Source organism: Mirounga leonina, unplaced genomic scaffold (assembly GCF_011800145.1).
Source record: "Mirounga leonina isolate KUSES-001 unplaced genomic scaffold, KU_Mleo_1.0 Mir_114, whole genome shotgun sequence".
Classification (NCBI taxonomy): Eukaryota; Metazoa; Chordata; class Mammalia; order Carnivora; family Phocidae; genus Mirounga; species Mirounga leonina.
In genome coordinates, this window is record NW_023270265.1 from 29,331,330 (window position 1) to 29,348,244 (window position 16,915).

Consider the following 16,915-nt stretch of genomic DNA (forward strand, 5'->3'; position numbering starts at 1 on the left):
GGTTCCCCCCATTTCTTTCTTTTCTTTACATTTTATTTATGGCATGCATTTTCATGGGGGCCAAAATTGGTTCGTAGGGGGCAAAAAAGGTCTTAGATATTACAGTGTTTAATAATCCTCCAAAGGCCCACAGTACACAAACAGATAGTATATCTGTGGTGTTAAAATTTCATGGGGGACGGGAGGATTAGGAAAAAATGTCTAAAGAGGCTCCTTGGGGAATGATGATGAAAAAAACATTGAGAAGCACTGAACTATGAGACCTGGGTGTTGGACCCGTAGAGTTTCCCTCAACCTGCATTTTGCTAATTGCATACTCATGATCATTTTATTTCCTTCAGATTTGCAGATAAATGCAAAGGCCTCATCAGTCTCAAATTTGATTCTTTGGCCAGACTATATTTAGGTGGTTTTGTGTCCTTTCACTGGGGAGACACATGTCTGCCTTTTCCTTTTTTTTTTTTGTTTTTTTTGTTTACAGCTGTTGATGCTTAATGCCTAGATCTGTTCTTTGGTTTGAGTTGCAAAATGAATTCTATCACTTTGTTTTCATTTATTTTTTTGATTATAATTTTGATGTAATTATTTGCCAATTATTTCATTATTTTTATTTATCATTGTAAAATTAGGAATAATTATATAAGATGACACCTCCCTTCAACTGTTTGGTTACTCAGGAGTATAGTTCAAATGGACAAAAGAGGAAAAATGCTTGATTCCTTCTTTTTATTTATGTAGCTTTAAAGACCATGAATTGGTTCTCTCTCATCCTCAGTTGGTAACCGGTATTTTTAAAATATTATTAATTCATGAATTTAATTTAATTTTATAGATTTGAAATCTATAATTTTTATCCTTATTAAAGCTCACATTATACCATCTTTGATCAATGGGAGCCTCTTCAAGTTGGTATGTTAATCCTTTTGACATGACTTTAGTAACCTTTGATAGCTTCTTTGTTACTATATATTAGGTTGCGGTGTTTCAGGCTTATCTTATATATTTCCTGCCTCCAACCTGTAATTTAGCCATTTCTTTAAGAAGCCCTAGTTTCTTTTAGTAGGATATGGTATTTCAAGACTACATCTGAATTTAGAAGTGATTAACAGTTTCTGGATTGGCCATCATTCTAGGCCTTTCCAGAGGACAGAGCTAGGTTCTCATGAGTTCCTATGTATTTCCTAATCAAATTCAGGATGTTTGTTTTTGTTTTTGTTTTTGTTTTTAACCTAACCTCTTCGGTATTACATGTGTATCTCCTTCTATCCTGAGAGTCCTGGTTCTCAAGGACATTGATGATAGATTTAGAACATCCCATAATTACTCACTTTAGTTCCCTTTTCTATATTTAATGCTCACCACTAGTCCTTATGTTGCTATCTCTTTGGTCATGTTGGTTGTCTGAAGTTTATTCTCTGGTAGATAACTCTGGAGGGGCTCTCTGAGTTCTTATCTAATGATAACAGTTCTACCCATATTTATACTTTGAAGGTCAGTTTTGCTGGATAGAAAATCCTTGGCTAACATTTCTTTCCTTGAGTATCTGAAATATGTTACTCTGTTTTCTTCTGTTATAAAGTGTTGTTGTTGAAAAGTCTGATGAATATCTGCTTTTCTTTCTCTTTCAAGTCATGTGCTCATTTGCCTAGATGCCAGAGAATTTTTTTTCTTCAGGGACCAATAATTTGATTAGACTTTTCTCTAATACGTTCTTATAATATTCAAGGCTTTTTTTTTTTTTTTTTCCAGGAAGGTTTCTGGAATTAGAGGTTTGAGTATTTGTTCTGTTCCCTTGCATTGACTATCATTTTTAGGGACTTTTTTGTTTGTTGGCTTTTCCAGTCATCAATATTTAAAAACTTTCTCCCAGATTCTTTTTATCTTTCTTCATTTAAAAACAATTGTGGTGAAATATACTTGAAGTTTACTGTTTCAGCTATTTTTAAGTGTACAGTTCTGTAGCATTAAGTATATTCCCATCATTATGCAACCATCACCACTATCCATCTCTAGAACTTTTTTCATCTTTCCCAATTGACACTCTGTACCCATTAAACACTAACTCCCAATTCCTCCCTCCCCCCAGCTCCTGGCAACTACCATTCTACTTTCTGTCTCTATGAATTTGACTACTCTAGGTACCTCATGTAAGTGGAATCATACAATATTTGTCTTTTTATGACTGGCTTATTTTACTTAGCATAATGTCTTCAAGGTTCAACCATGTTGTATTTATGTAGCTTTAAAGACCATGAATGGTCTTTTAAAGGCTGAACAATGTTCTTTTACTTACATGTACCACATTTTGTTTATCCATTCATCCATTGACAGACACTTTACCTTCTACCTTTTGGCTCTTGTGAATAATGCTGCTATGAACATGGGTATACAAATACCTATTTGACTCCCTGCTTTCAATTCTTTTGGGTGTTCTGGAAATGGAATTGCTGGATCATGTGGTAATTCTGTATTTAATTTTTTGAGGAACTACCATTTTCCATAGTAGTTGTACCGTTTTACATTCCCATCAGCAATGCACAAGGGTTCCAGTTTCTCCACATCCTTGTCAACACTTGTCATTTTCTGTATTTTTGATGATAGCCATCCTAATGAATGTAAAGTGGTAATGGGTGTGAATTTGTTGTTTATTTGCTCTTGCATTTCTCCTAGTTTAGTCTTTGTTTCTAAAATGATTTTTTCTAATTTTTCTTGAGTTCTGTTACCTCATAATTGAGTTTTGTAATTCTGATGTATGTTAACTCTTTTATGTTTTATATCATTTTTTAAACTCTGGTAGCTCATTTAAAAATAGTACATTATCATTTTGATCCATTCTGGTGCACATTTTTCTGTAAATGTATTTAGAATCTTCTATATAGGAACATACTTTTGTGTAAAATAGTGCATACCTTTAAAAGTAAGTAAATTATTGAAGATTTAGGAATGCCAAAATAGTCTTGACTTGGTTGACAGTTGCAATTTTTGTTTTATTAATTTGTAAATACTTAGAGAACCTTCTATTTCTGTGATACCCTGTTACATGTACACAGCTGTAAAGAACCATACTATCCTCAAGAACTATTTAATATACTACAGTAACAAAATTTTTATGATGATTTTATCAGGTCATATTGTTGCAAATGGAAATAAATGTGTAAAATGCTCTTTAAACAGACCAACATATACATGCTGCATCATTATATGTAGAACTACAAAGCACATAGCAACCTTAATTTTCCCCTTTGCACAGCAATTAAGGTGCCTTTTTGTCCATCTTTAGTTTACCTCGGGTGCTTAGAGAGATAAGAATGTAGACAAGGGACAGTTGTTGTTTAGGCCTGTTTCTGGACCTCTCTTCCCCAGTCATATTCTGAGGGGAGAGAGTTGAAAAGAGCATTAATAGGCTCTAGAAAAACACTAGAATAAGTACTGAGCTGAATTTACCTGAGTACGGAACCTCTTCTGGCAGGAATTTAAATTGTTTCAAGTCCTTCCTCCCCAAAACATGAGAAGCTTTTAAGTTGAGGAGGTTGGGGGTTGGTGGGGATGGATAGTGGTGAAGAGTCCTGAATAAATCTATTTACACTGTATCTTCCACAAATATATCTTCTAAGTTTAGTATGTTTTATTTGCTTACTCATTTATGAATTTCATTATAAAACATTACTGAAATATGTAATAAAGGACTTTGTACACCACATTAGGAAGCTTAAAATTCATTCCACAGGCAATAGGTAGCTACCACTATCTTTTAAGTAGGAGAATTATGTGGTCCAAAAAAAACCCCCACCATATAATAGACACAAATAATTAGAATACAGTCAGGATTTTATGAGCTTTAAGAGTTCTACCAACAAAAGAGCACAAAGGTTAAAATTATAGATATGGCTACTAATAGTAGCTACCATTTATTGAGTATATATTCTGTGCCACTTCTTATGGTTTGAGCATCAAATATTGGATTTTTGATATTTATTCATTTTGAGAATTACGGCATGTCAAACGTGAAACCTAAAAGTTACGTATAAATGGTATGAGGTAATTATGCAGCAAGAGCAAATTTGTGTTGCTATTAATTGTTCTCTAAGCTGAAAAGGTGGGGTTGACAACTGATAAAGCTATAATGTTGTTGTTCTCTATAATTTAAATCAGAAAATATGGTTTTTTTCTTTGTAATATAATTTTATGAAGAAATTAGCAAGACATATGCTGTCATAAAGGCTACTTTGTAATTTCTGCTTTTCACACTACAGAAAAAAATGTTTATGTCTATCAATTTAATTATAGCATGTATCACTAGTTGGCATTTGTTTTAAAGTGGGTAGACTGGTCTGTTTTAAAGTTACTATTTTTTTTTATCAATTCTGAAAAATTCATGATCTGAATATGTATAAAGATGGTAGTATTAAGTGTATTAATGATAGGATATTTTCTTTGGCAGTTTTTTTGGAGGGGGGGTTGTGGTAGAAAGAGTGTGTTCAAAATTAGGATGGTAGAGAAGTTACTCTTTCTGTTTTGTTTACGTTTTAATAAGAGTGGCCTTGTTAAAGACTTGAAATGCTTTTCCCTATGTTAAATACAGTGAACTTTGCTAAAAAACTATTAATACTTTTGTATGATTGCTTATTTCAAGCGGATTTCGGAGTATCAGCTAAAAACACAAGGACAATTCAAAGAAGAGATTCCTTTATTGGCACACCATATTGGTATGTATTCAGCTTTTTATGGATTTATAGTATTATGTCAGAAGCTCTTATCACCTATTACGCATTAATTTTGTCCACATAATTGATTATACTGTCTTTGATGTGGCTTGCAATCGTTATTCTTAAGTTAAACATCTTAACTTTTAATTCTTTGTCTTCATAGGATGGCTCCTGAAGTAGTCATGTGTGAAACATCTAAGGACAGACCCTATGACTACAAAGCTGATGTTTGGTCCCTGGGTATCACTTTAATAGAAATGGCTGAGATAGAACCACCTCATCATGAATTAAATCCAATGCGAGTGCTGCTAAAAATAGCAAAATCAGAGCCCCCTACATTAGCACAGCCATCAAAATGGTAAAATATTTTTTTTTTTTTTTTTTTAAGATTTTATTTTTATTTATTTGAGAGAGAGAGAATGAGAGACAGAGAGCATGAGAGGGAGGAGGGTCAGAAGGAGAAGCAGACTTCCTGCCGAGCAGGGAGCCCGATGCGGGACTCGATCCTGGGACTCCAGGATCATGACCTGAGCCGAAGGCAGTCGCTTAACCAGCTGAGCCACCCAGGCGCCCCAAAATGGTAAAATATTCTAAATGAAGCCTTTTACGAAGCAAAACTTGATGTTTTATTCTCCCAGCTTTTCAAGGGTATTTAAATTTAGTTACATGGTACAAAGACTGTATGAGTAGAAAACTGATTTTTGGTAATTTTTTTTTAAGACTTACGGACCATATAATCTCTTATAACTAACTTTTCCCATAAATTTGAAAGTATCAGTGATTTGAGGTCTACATGAAACAACTGTATATAATACAGTATTTTCTGTACTGTAAGAAAGTGAGGTATATATGTGATTGATTTATATTTGTGGAATTTAGTAGAAGAGTTTCTGTGAGTTTTTGCATACTTGTGAATATATGACTATGTCTCTCAATGTCTAAAACTATGACTCTACATACATATATATTTAATTTTGTGTTTACAGATGATATCTTAATATTCATCTTATTATTATGAAATCTTAGTAGTCTCATTAACTAGTTTTCTTATGTTGAATAGTATTAACATACATAATAAAACACAACCATAACTTATCAGAGTTGTTTGATTTTTAATAACAGGAAATAAAATAGAAATGTCATTGTTAAAATTTTATTTTGAAGGTCTTCAAATTTTAAGGACTTTCTAAAGAAATGCTTGGAAAAGAATGTGGATTCCAGGTGGAGTACATCTCAGCTACTGCAGGTAAGAGAAGAGTAATATGACGACAGTGACCATGTAATTGTTTTAACATCTCATTAAGAAGAATACAATTTCAGTGTATTCTCTTCACTTGAGTTTCCCTGTGGAAACTCAGAATATATTGTAGTAGTAAACATTTGCTTTACAAACATACATGCTGCCATTACCAAAAGGCATTTAGCTTGTAAGGCATTGCTTTTGTGCTTTTTTGATTCAGTTTAATTGTATTCTTTTTATTCTGTTAGTTATTTCCAGTTAGTTATTTCCAGTTTGTCTCTCCAGTTACTAGATAGCAAGCCCCTTGGGGGCAGGGGTCATGAGCTAATTCATTTTTTTTATATCTCTTACAGTGAGGATAAATATTCAGTAAATACTGCTGACTTTTTTTTGAAAAATGGTGTTAAAGTGATTGGATAATTTTGTTTTATAGCAGGACCTATTTGTAATATCTGAAAGAGAAATTTGTTAAATAATATTACAGGTAGACAAACAGAATGACAAATCTTGAGGCAGTTACCTGTTAGATTGAGTTACTTTGTAACTCCTGCATTGTAGTATTTTAGGTTGATCTGTTTATCACAGGAGAAGAAAGCAGAAAAAATTGCCTTGCTCTCTGCAAGAGGTACATCCCTAGAACACACTTTCTCTTATTATTTTATTACCCCCTCCTTTAGAAGATCTTAGTCTGTGACAGGGCTGCTGAGTGTACAAAAATGAATAAAATGACTTCTTATTCTTAAGAATATTAGAACCTTGTCAAAACAGTTATTTGCAGACACTTTTTTGTTTTTTTAAAGATTTTATTTATTTGAGAGAGAGAGAGCATGAGCAAGGGGGAGAGGGAGAGGGAGAAGCAGGCCCCCCCGCTCAGCGGTAGCCCGATGCAGGACTCGATCTCAGGACCCTGGGATCATGACCTGAGCTGAAGACAGATGCTTAACCGACTGAGCCACCCAGGTGCCCTTATTTGCAGACACTTTTAACAGAACTCTAAAGCTTTGTATAATTCTTTTATTGAGGCTTTATCCAGGATTTATATATATTGTTGTTACTTTTTAAGAACTAAAACTGTGTCAATTTGAAACTTGCTTTAAAATTTAATTTAGATTATGAAATTTCAAACATACAGAAAAGTACATATACCTACTACCCAGAAATGTGTTACCATTTTTGACATATTTCCTTCAGATTCTTAAAAAGTACATAGTTGCAGGCAGCCTTATTCCTGCTCAGTCCCCTTCTCCTCCTTCCTTGCCCAGATGTAACATTATTTGAAGTTGTTTATATTTTTGTTACCCACATGTTTATATTTTTACCACATAATGACATGTGTATTATGTGTTTGAAATTTTATAAGCAAGCATTTCAGCTGATATTAAGTATGCTCTTAATGATCAAACAGCATCCCTTTGTTACGGTTGATTCCAACAAACCAATTCGAGAGCTGATTGCAGAGGCAAAGGCTGAAGTAACAGAAGAAGTTGAAGATGGCAAAGAGGAAGATGATGATGAAGAAACAGAAAATTCTTTGGTCAGTATTTAGAAAGGAAATTTATTTAGGTAATATTTAGAGTCAGGTTTTGAGGTGGAATTGCACCTGTGTCTAAAGATTAATTGGGAGGTAGCAGTATAAAATACTTAATTTTAAGGGTGAAGATTAACAAGTTTGCCCTTTGCTGTCCATTTTTGTCGTATTTATTTGAAGATTTGTCAGTTCTTTAAATTATTTTTATAACCTCATCAAATTTTAATTAAGATACTAAATCATTATATATTATTTAAATCATATATTTATCTAGATACAACATATATATTGTTTTGATCCCCATCTTGAAGTTATGTTTTAACACTAAAATTGTATAAAATCTTTTTTAGGCAATACCTGCAAGTAAGCGTGCCTCGTCTGACCTCAGTATTGCCAGCTCTGAAGAAGATAAACTTTCACAGAATGCTTGTATTTTGGAATCTGTCTCAGAAAAAACAGAACGTAATGCTTCTGAAGATAAATTTAACAGCAAAGTTCTTAATGAAAAACTCATCACTGATGAACCTGAAAAAGCTGCAGAGGGTATTAATGAACATATTAATGATGTTCACTTAGAAGCTATGGCTGAACTTCATAATAGAACAACAGTAATTGAGGAAAATGGGAGAGAGGAGAAGAGACCCAAGCTTGAAAATTTGCCTGACACAGAAGACCAAGAAACAGTGGACATTAATTCAGTTAGTGAAGGAAAAGAGAATAACATAATGATGACTTTAGAAACAGATATTGAACAGATTCTGAAACCTGCGGAAGAAGGGGATCAGGAAAATAAACAGATATTTGAAAATAAGATTATGAAATCTGAAGAAATTAAAGACACTCTTCAAACAATGGATTTAGTTTCTCAAGAGACTGGAGAAAAAGAGGCAGACATTCAGCCAGTTGAAAATGAAGTTGCGCTTACAAAGGAAGACACCCAAGAGAAATTGGGAAAAGATGACAAAATTCTAGAAGATGTGATCAGTGATACAAGCCATTTGATAGGAACAGATGAGGCAGGAGATGTTGCTCAGAAGGCAGTTGAAAACAATGCTGAGGATGCACAGAGTAATGATGGGAAAGAAGTGGTTGAAGTAGACCAGAAATTAGTAAGTAAGCCCACAGAGGGTCCTGAGGCTGGTGGTACTGAGGAAGTTCCTATTAAAGACGTAGTAGAAACTAATGAGATAGATCAGAAATCTGTGGAGGGTAAAGATGAGGAACAATTAATCAACAGTTTGGAGAACATAGTGAAGACCAATGAGGAATCTGGGACAAATGAAGGTGAGGAAATTACTGAGTCCAGTAGCACTGAAGAAGGAGAGGTTAGACGTGTAGTAACTCATCCTGACCAGAAGGCTTTAGGAAGTGAAACTCGGGATACTCAAGAAGCCACTGCTCAGATAGATACAGAGCAAAAAGCAATCCCATGTGAAGTGCCAATTAAAACAGAACCTCAAGTGACTCCCTCTTCACAGCCCAGTGAACCTCAGCCTGTTCCAATACCCAGTATTAATATCAACTCTGAAGATGCAGAAAATAAAGGGGAAATAGGTGTTTTATCAAGAACTGAAACCATGCTGCTTCCAGAATCCGAGAATCAAAAGGAAAATGATACTGATTCAGGCACTGGTTCCACTGCTGATAATAGCAGCATTGACTTGAATTTATCCATTTCTAGCTTCTTAAGCAAAACTAAAGACAGTGGATCAATATCTTTGCAAGTAAGTATATGTGGGTCCTTGTTTGCGTTTTTCATCATTTTGGCAATTTACAGTATATGTGAAACAGATATTTTGAAAATAAAACAGCACTAAATCAGTGTAGTACTAACCCTATAAAATTCTTAAGGCCTATGAAGGCAATCAACTATAAAGAATCAAGGAGAGAGGTGCTGGATATAATCTTTCAATTTTTTGGCAATACCTATCTATTTTTGCCAACTTGATGTAAACAGTGGAAGTTACTTTGTTTGCGTTCTCTTATTGCACATATTTAGATATATTTTAGGAAGAATCCATATATATAAAAGAATTGAGGAATTGAAAGAATGATCTCTTTTTAAGCACATTTAGAGTATAAATGGTCCTTGATTTACCAGTGGCCCATACATTGTTGCCTCCTCAGCCGTAGTTAATACTGCCATGAGAACCACTGTGGGAGAACAAACAAAAAATCAAAAACTAGAACACAGAACACTTGGAGCCTTTAGAGCCATTCTCAAACCTGAATGTACTGAAGAGTTACCAGGGGTCTACATGATCAGGGGTATAAACGAGACTTAATGGTGCTAATGGTGATCATTTACCAACACATGCAAATGTTGAATCTTTACGTTGTACACCTGAAACTAATATACTATTTATTATATGTCAAGTATACTCAGCATGAATAAATTATTTTGAAAAGGAGTTTCAGGGAGAGCTATGTTGAGGTCTGGGGTAGGGCCCAAGAATCAATATTTGTAACAGAAGATCCCATGGAATTCTGATACAGGTGAGCCACAGACTACTTAGATACTCTGGGTTGATAGCAGGAGAGAAGACTGTACAAAGCAGGAACAACTTAGGAAACTGACCTTAGGAACAAGACTCCAGGGCATGACTGATGAGTCTGCCTGTCTGTACCAAATTATTACACATACTGCCTAGATTGTCTTCAGTTAAATTCCGTTAATTTGAACTGACTTAATAGCCTTTTAAAAAAATCCAAATACTTTTTTTGAGGATTAAGGTGATATTAATTGTAGATACTTGAGTAGGAACTGAAGAAATAGAAAATTTGGATTTACAGGGTGGCATGCGCACCTTAGATTTTAGGGGAAGCCTGGCTAGATAGGGTGCCATAGTCCAGGACTTAGGAAGAGAAGCATGAGTATACTGGCAGCCTGGAGAGTCGAACACTAAGAGGTTGCAGAAAGGTGATTGGAAAGTGCCAGAGACAAACTAAAATCCTAATGCATTTTGAATTTAGTATTTTCATATTCCACTTTTGCTCCCTCTGCTTTCAGACCCTTCCCCCATATCAAAACCAAGTAACTATTCTCAATACTTAGGTATTCCAGCTGTATTTTTTGGCATGTTATATTTCTATTATTTCTATTTAGATTTAAAAAGCATTTGGATACCAGCTGAGGAATGGAATTTGGTCTTGATAGAGAATGGTAGGCAATAGCTATCAAGCAGTAGAAGTGTTATCTTTCTAATAACTCTAAAATCACAAGTCCACCTCTGTTTCTGAGATGGAGGAGGGCTGTTGATATTATTGTTGCTGATGAAATGGATTTTGATTCCCAGTCCTGGTAGTGTGTAAAAATTACCTCGGGAGCCTTTCTAGAATGCAAATTCTCAGCCACCCTATTAATTTAGATTCTTTAAGGGATGAGCCCCAGGCATTTATTTTTAAGTGTTTTGTCAGTGGTTCTAAAACTGAAAAGCAGAGGTATCTGAGAACTTAAGGTCAAAAGAGGAAGAAAAATGATTAACGTGTAAAAGTTATACTAATTAGACATTTATGTGAATGGTTTACCACTTGTGCCTAATTATGATGTGGTATCATAAAAATTATACATGCACAGTTCTGTGTTCTGTGTTGTGTTTTGTTAAGAAGAAAATGTTTTCTGTCTCCAGTATTTTCCTTATAAAGCCTAACTAAAATAAAATCTCACTCAGGAAACAAGAAGACAAAAGAAGACATTGAAGAAAACACGCAAATTTGTTGTTGATGGTGTAGAAGTGAGTGTAACAACGTCAAAGATAGTTACAGATAGTGATTCCAAAACTGAAGAGTTGAGGTTTCTTAGGTGAGTAGAGAACATAATTAAAACTGGTTTTGTGACTTCCTTTCAGTCTCTGCAAAGTATGAAGAATAGAGAAACAAGACTAAAGTCTTGGCTAATTTTGGATTATTTTTATTACTTTATCATTTGAAAATACTGTTATTGTTAAAGTTTTTTTTTTTTCTTAAAAAGCATTACTTCAAAGGTGTAATTTTTGCTGTCTTCCCCTATTATTGCTGTTAAATTTTATCAGACGTCAGGAGCTTCGGGAGTTAAGATTCCTTCAAAAAGAAGAGCAAAGAGCCCAACAACAGCTCAATAGCAAGCTGCAACAACAGCGAGAACAAATTTTCCGGCGCTTTGAGCAAGAAATGATGGTAAGAAATGATGGTAAAGTCTTAGATTTTGTACCATTTTGTTAGTACTGAAATTTAGTGCTTTAAAAAAACCCCCACCTTTAGAACTTGTTCTTTGATTACAAGATTTTCTCTGGCTTTGTTAGTATTTCTGGCCTTTATCTGTTTGGTGTTCTAGTATGTCTTTTTTCCTTTTGCATGAAAGGATCTTCTATCTCAGTCTTCCTGTCACTGACTTACAGTGTGATGGGTGTCTTCCAGTTTTCTTTGATTAAAATTTATCATGAAAACCTGGATCATGAAGCCAGTAGATGGTCTGTAAAGTTCTTAGGTGTGCCTATTTCTGGATAATTTTTCAGTGTTACAATTTGACCTCTCATATTTAGGATCCAGGATTTTAAGGCAGTCTAGAATAGTTGTCTTCAAGCCTGTCTGAATATTAGAACTACTTGGGGCTTGTTCAAAACATGCTTGCTTCTCTGGCTCCTACAGTTAAGCTTCCACATCCCTATTCACAGCTGCTAGAGAAATTGGTGCCGACTAGCCAAGGGTACTTGTCATAGAGTCTTTCAATTTTTACCTTGGGTCCAAAGTTGGAAAAGGAATAAGTAACGTGTTATAAAATTTCAGTAATTTATTGAAACATCTAGCTTAATGAAGGTTAGAAAAAAGATCATTTCAGATGTTATAGTATTCATGTTTTGACTATAGTTCTTTTGCTGTTCTTATAATTGTAAGTAGTAAGGATTGTTTTCTGTGAAGTGTGGCATTGTTGATTACATTTGTTGGATCATAACTGAGAATTCCTTTTTTTTTGAAGATTTTATTTATTTATTTGATGAAGAGAGACACTGTGAGAGAGGGAACACCAGCAGGGGGAGTGGGAGAGGGAGAAGCAGGCTTCCCGCAGAGCAGGGAGCCCCATGTGGGGCTCGATCCCAGGACCCCGGGATCATGACCTGAGCCAAAGGCAGACACTGAATGACTGAACCACCCAGGCACCCCCATAACTGAGAATTCTTAAGAAAATACTGAACTTTTGTTCTCATTGACTGATTTTATAGTACTCAACATTCTATTTTCAGGAACCTTATAAAAATTGCATCTCTTTTCCCCCCAAATATTTTCTGAAATGTTTTGCTTTTTATTTTTTTATTTTTTAGTTTTAGTTTTTAGAGCTGAAGGGAGGGGTAGGGGGAGAGGGAGAGAGAATCTTAAGCAGGCTTCATGCCTAGCACAGAGCCCGATGTGGAGCTTAATCTCACAACCCTGAGATTGTGACCTGTGCCAAAATCAAGAATCAGATGATTAAACAACTGAGCCTCCCAGGTGCCCCTTTACTTATGTTTTTAAAATACCTTTATAAATATTTAGCTTTACCTATATCCAAAATTATATTCAAGTATAAAATAAGTAGGAATCTTTTGTTGAAAGAGCAGATTTATAATTTCAAAAGATTTGTCTCAGTGAAATAGGATGTTTAAGAATCTTAATGTGAGGCGGTAGGGCACCTGGGTAGCTCCATTGGTTAAGTGTCTGCCTTCAGTTCAGGTCATGATCTCAGGGTCTTGGGATTGAGCCCTGTGCTGGGCTCTCTGCTCAGTGGGGAGTCTGCTTCTCCCTCTCTGTCTGCCTCCCCCACTTGTGCTCTTGCTCACTCTGTCTCTCTGTCTCTCTCTTGCAAATAAATAAAATCTTTAAAAAAGAAGAATCTTAATGAGGAAGAGTAAATCTGAATATGATAAATAATGGTACATTATTAAAGTATACTTTGGATAAGACCTTTGATTTATCAAACATTTATTGGATAAATACTGAAATTTTTCTAACTTTAGTACTTCATAGCAACTGGATATTGTCTCGATGGTTTAAAAATTTTGAACATTCTACTTGTATAATAGAAAGAAGTATTTTCTGTGTTAGAAAAAAATGAAATGCTCATTTTTTAAAGATTTTATTTATTTGAGAGAGAGAGCAAGAGCAAGAGAGAGAGAATGCATGAGTGGGGGAAGGGGCAGAGGGAGAGGGAGAAGCAGACTCCCTGCTGAGCAGGGACCCTGATGCATGGCTTAATCCCAGGACCCTGGAATCATGATCTGAGCTGAAGGCAGATGCTTAACCGACTGAGCCACTCAGGCGCCCCAAAATGCTCACCTTTTAAAAAAATTCCATAATGTATTTTAGTGCATTCAACTTTTTCGGTATTGCAAATGTTGTGTGTCACATCACTAAATTTAAATGCTGGTTATGTACTCTTAGTAAACATCATCATTATAATGAGTTAATATGAATGATAGAAAAGTTAAATGATATTGAGCAACATTGTTTTACAGAGCAAAAAGCGACAATATGATCAAGAAATTGAGAATCTAGAAAAACAGCAGAAACAGACTATTGAACGTCTAGAACAAGAACACACAAATCGCTTACGAGATGAAGCCAAACGCATTAAAGGAGAACAAGAGAAAGAGTTGTCCAAATTCCAGAATATGTTAAAGAATCGAAAGAAGGAGGTAAGTGTAACTACTGCTTTTAATTACGACAGCTGTTTTTTTAATGTACACTTAAAACTACAGAATTAGGAATAATACTTGAGAGTTAAATAGTGCTCATTTATTCTTTATTTCGGTCTTCCCAGCAGTTATGTAGGGTAGTAGTAAGGTCAGGTGTTACCCATTTTACTGTCAAGAAGACTGCAATAGAAGAGGTTTTTAATGGTCTGTTCAAGTTCACAAACTACCATTAAATGTCCAGCTAAACCTTGAACCAAGTCTTCAAATTAAGTCTAATTCATTTTCCTTCCAGTCTACCATTTTTCCTTTATTAATGCAATAGTTAAGGCCTCTGTAGAAATTGCTTCTTTGAAGAAAACTATGTTGTGTTTGCAGGTGGCAACAATAATTCATCTTATTATTTATTTGTAATATTTAATTCATACTTAAATTATTTTTCTTGGTTAGCTTGATTGCCTTTCTTGAACATTGTGCCAAAATAAAAGCTGAGTATCCTGAAATTTGAAATTATATCTGTAAATTCATCAAATTGAGAGATACTTAAAGAATCACATGTGGAAAATATCTGTGTAAAGTGGTTTCTTTACAATGAATTTTTAAATTTTTCCTGAAACTGTTCCATTTTGTTATAGAATCTGTGCTATTATTTACTGTGAAAGATTGTCATTGATTCAGAAAGAGGATATGTATATTGTATTAATGTCTTTTTCTCCCCCACATTAAAATAAAAGTTTTATACATATTAGCAAGTATGATTTTATGATTTATACTAATACACTAAAGGTGTGGGGGAAGAATTTACCTTTTCATGATACAAAAGACCCCAGGGACAATAAGTATGATTAGTTCTACTAGAATTGGAATAAAAATCTCAACCAAACCTACAAATGCATTTTCACTTTTGTTGTACATCTAAAATACCCAGGTTCGTGTTGGCTTTAACATTTAATTATGCTTAAAACTGAAATGATATTGCTGAACTTGAGGATCTACTTTAAAAGCATAGGATCTAACATTAATACAATGCATTCTATAATTTTTTTAGGTAAATAATGAAATGGTATATAATTTTATTTGATGTAGCTACCATTTCTAAAAATTAGTTTTCTTACTGTTGAATATTTTATGTAGGGTTGCTCTGTATACCATGATGTATGACTTGACTGAGGCTCCATGTCAGTTTTCTTGAAACTATGGATAGTTTTTACTGAGAGGTTATTTTTTAATATCAGATTAAATTTTTAAAAATTTATAGGTAAATATATGATTTAATCCTAAATATATAAAAGTCTGTAGTTATTTTTACTGTTTTGGGTTTGGAGATTTTTAGCTGGTGAACATGTTTGAATCGTGATATGCATATTTTAAATAATTAATGTATTTCCTTCTCTGTCGCTAAATTTCTTGCATTTGGGGAATCTCTTCCTTTTAATGGTGATTTGGTTTCATGAGGGATTACTGATGGGGAATTTTAAATACACTCTCTTCAATCAAAATCAGTCTCTTTCACAGACCATCAGTAGCATGTGGTGATTTGGAATCTGATTGCTTTTGATGCTTCTACTTGTAAACACATGATTGTTTTTCATAGTTGGACTACAGATCTGCTTAGGTGGAATACATATCTAGGATTTTGAAATGATTAAAAGAAGGAGCTTTAAATTATACTTCATCTTATATACTTTATCTGGTGTAATAAATCCTAGCATACTGAACTGTTACTTTGTGAGTGCTTATAATACTGACATTGACAATTAAGTTTGGCTTAAATTGTCAGCAAAGGAGAGTGTTGTTCTGATCCAACACAAAATCATCAAATGTGTTCATTTTTATCACACCATGGTGTGTTTTATGAGAAAACATAGTATCCATTTATTTCTCCTTTTCTTTTTTTTTGGTCTCATTAAATGAATGTAGAGTTATTTCTTTGGTCTTATCAAGCCAATTATGAAATTTTGCACTTTTATAAATGGCATTAACTTTCCTTATTTTCAGCGTTTCAAACAATGTCAATAGATATGTTTATAGTTTTATGATCTTTCAAGAAGGTCAGTTGAATTTATCATCTTTAGTTCATAATCAGTGCTGCTAGTAATCCTTTACTGATTGCTTTGGATCTTTAAGAGAGAATAATATGTAGGGATAATTAAGCATCTGATTAACCTTTATATGGTGTGATGTCCCTTTCTGCACTGAGATTAAGCATGTTCTGTCCTTTCATTCTTTTTCACCGAACTAACACCTACGCTATTGCATGTTGAAAGGAACTTTTTAACAGCTCTAATCTTTGACTTGTAGTCTGTCTGCTCACATAAATGCTTGCTGTGGAGAAAGTATTATTTCCCCACCTCCTGCATGCTTATACACTGTAGGTTATAAATGAAGTGGAGAAAGCACCCAAAGAGCTGAGAAAAGAGCTCATGAAACGCAGGAAAGAGGAGCTTGCACAAAACCAGCATGCTCAGGTAACAGCAGCAGCTTAATGCTACTAAAAACAGAAAGCAGCATTATTCTCGCAGCTCAGTAAACCATGGTTGAAAGGGCAAACTCCTGCTGTACTTACTATATGATGTTGACTTCTGCTCATACAAAGGTTCCCAGGGCATTCTTTATATAAAACTAAAATCACACTAATGGTGACATTTAAGTTGCTAATATGAAATTAAGTGGAAGGTTTGGAAAGCTGACTCCAGATGAAATGAACAAGTATGTTAATGTATAATCCACTGTATTCTTATTATAATCATATGGAAGCTTATATTTTTAAGTAGTCAGTGTTTGGTAGAAGACTTTA

General features: G+C 34.4%; 1 protein-coding gene across 2 annotated transcripts in view; it reads left to right on the forward strand.

Moving 5' to 3' along the window:
- Positions 1-16,915, forward strand: part of SLK (STE20 like kinase) — a 59,539-nt gene that overhangs the window by 24,777 nt on the left and 17,847 nt on the right. The window contains exons 5-13 of one of the 2 annotated variants that reach the window (XM_035028605.1): positions 4,634-4,706; positions 4,870-5,064; positions 5,871-5,952; positions 7,352-7,480; positions 7,825-9,198; positions 11,146-11,276; positions 11,506-11,629; positions 13,942-14,121; positions 16,494-16,586. In XM_035028605.1, coding sequence (XP_034884496.1) covers positions 4,634-4,706; positions 4,870-5,064; positions 5,871-5,952; positions 7,352-7,480; positions 7,825-9,198; positions 11,146-11,276; positions 11,506-11,629; positions 13,942-14,121; positions 16,494-16,586 — 2,381 coding nt within the window. The remainder of the gene's footprint in view (positions 1-4,633; positions 4,707-4,869; positions 5,065-5,870; positions 5,953-7,351; positions 7,481-7,824; positions 9,199-11,145; positions 11,277-11,505; positions 11,630-13,941; positions 14,122-16,493; positions 16,587-16,915) is intronic. The other variant, XM_035028604.1, reaches the window with a different exon arrangement.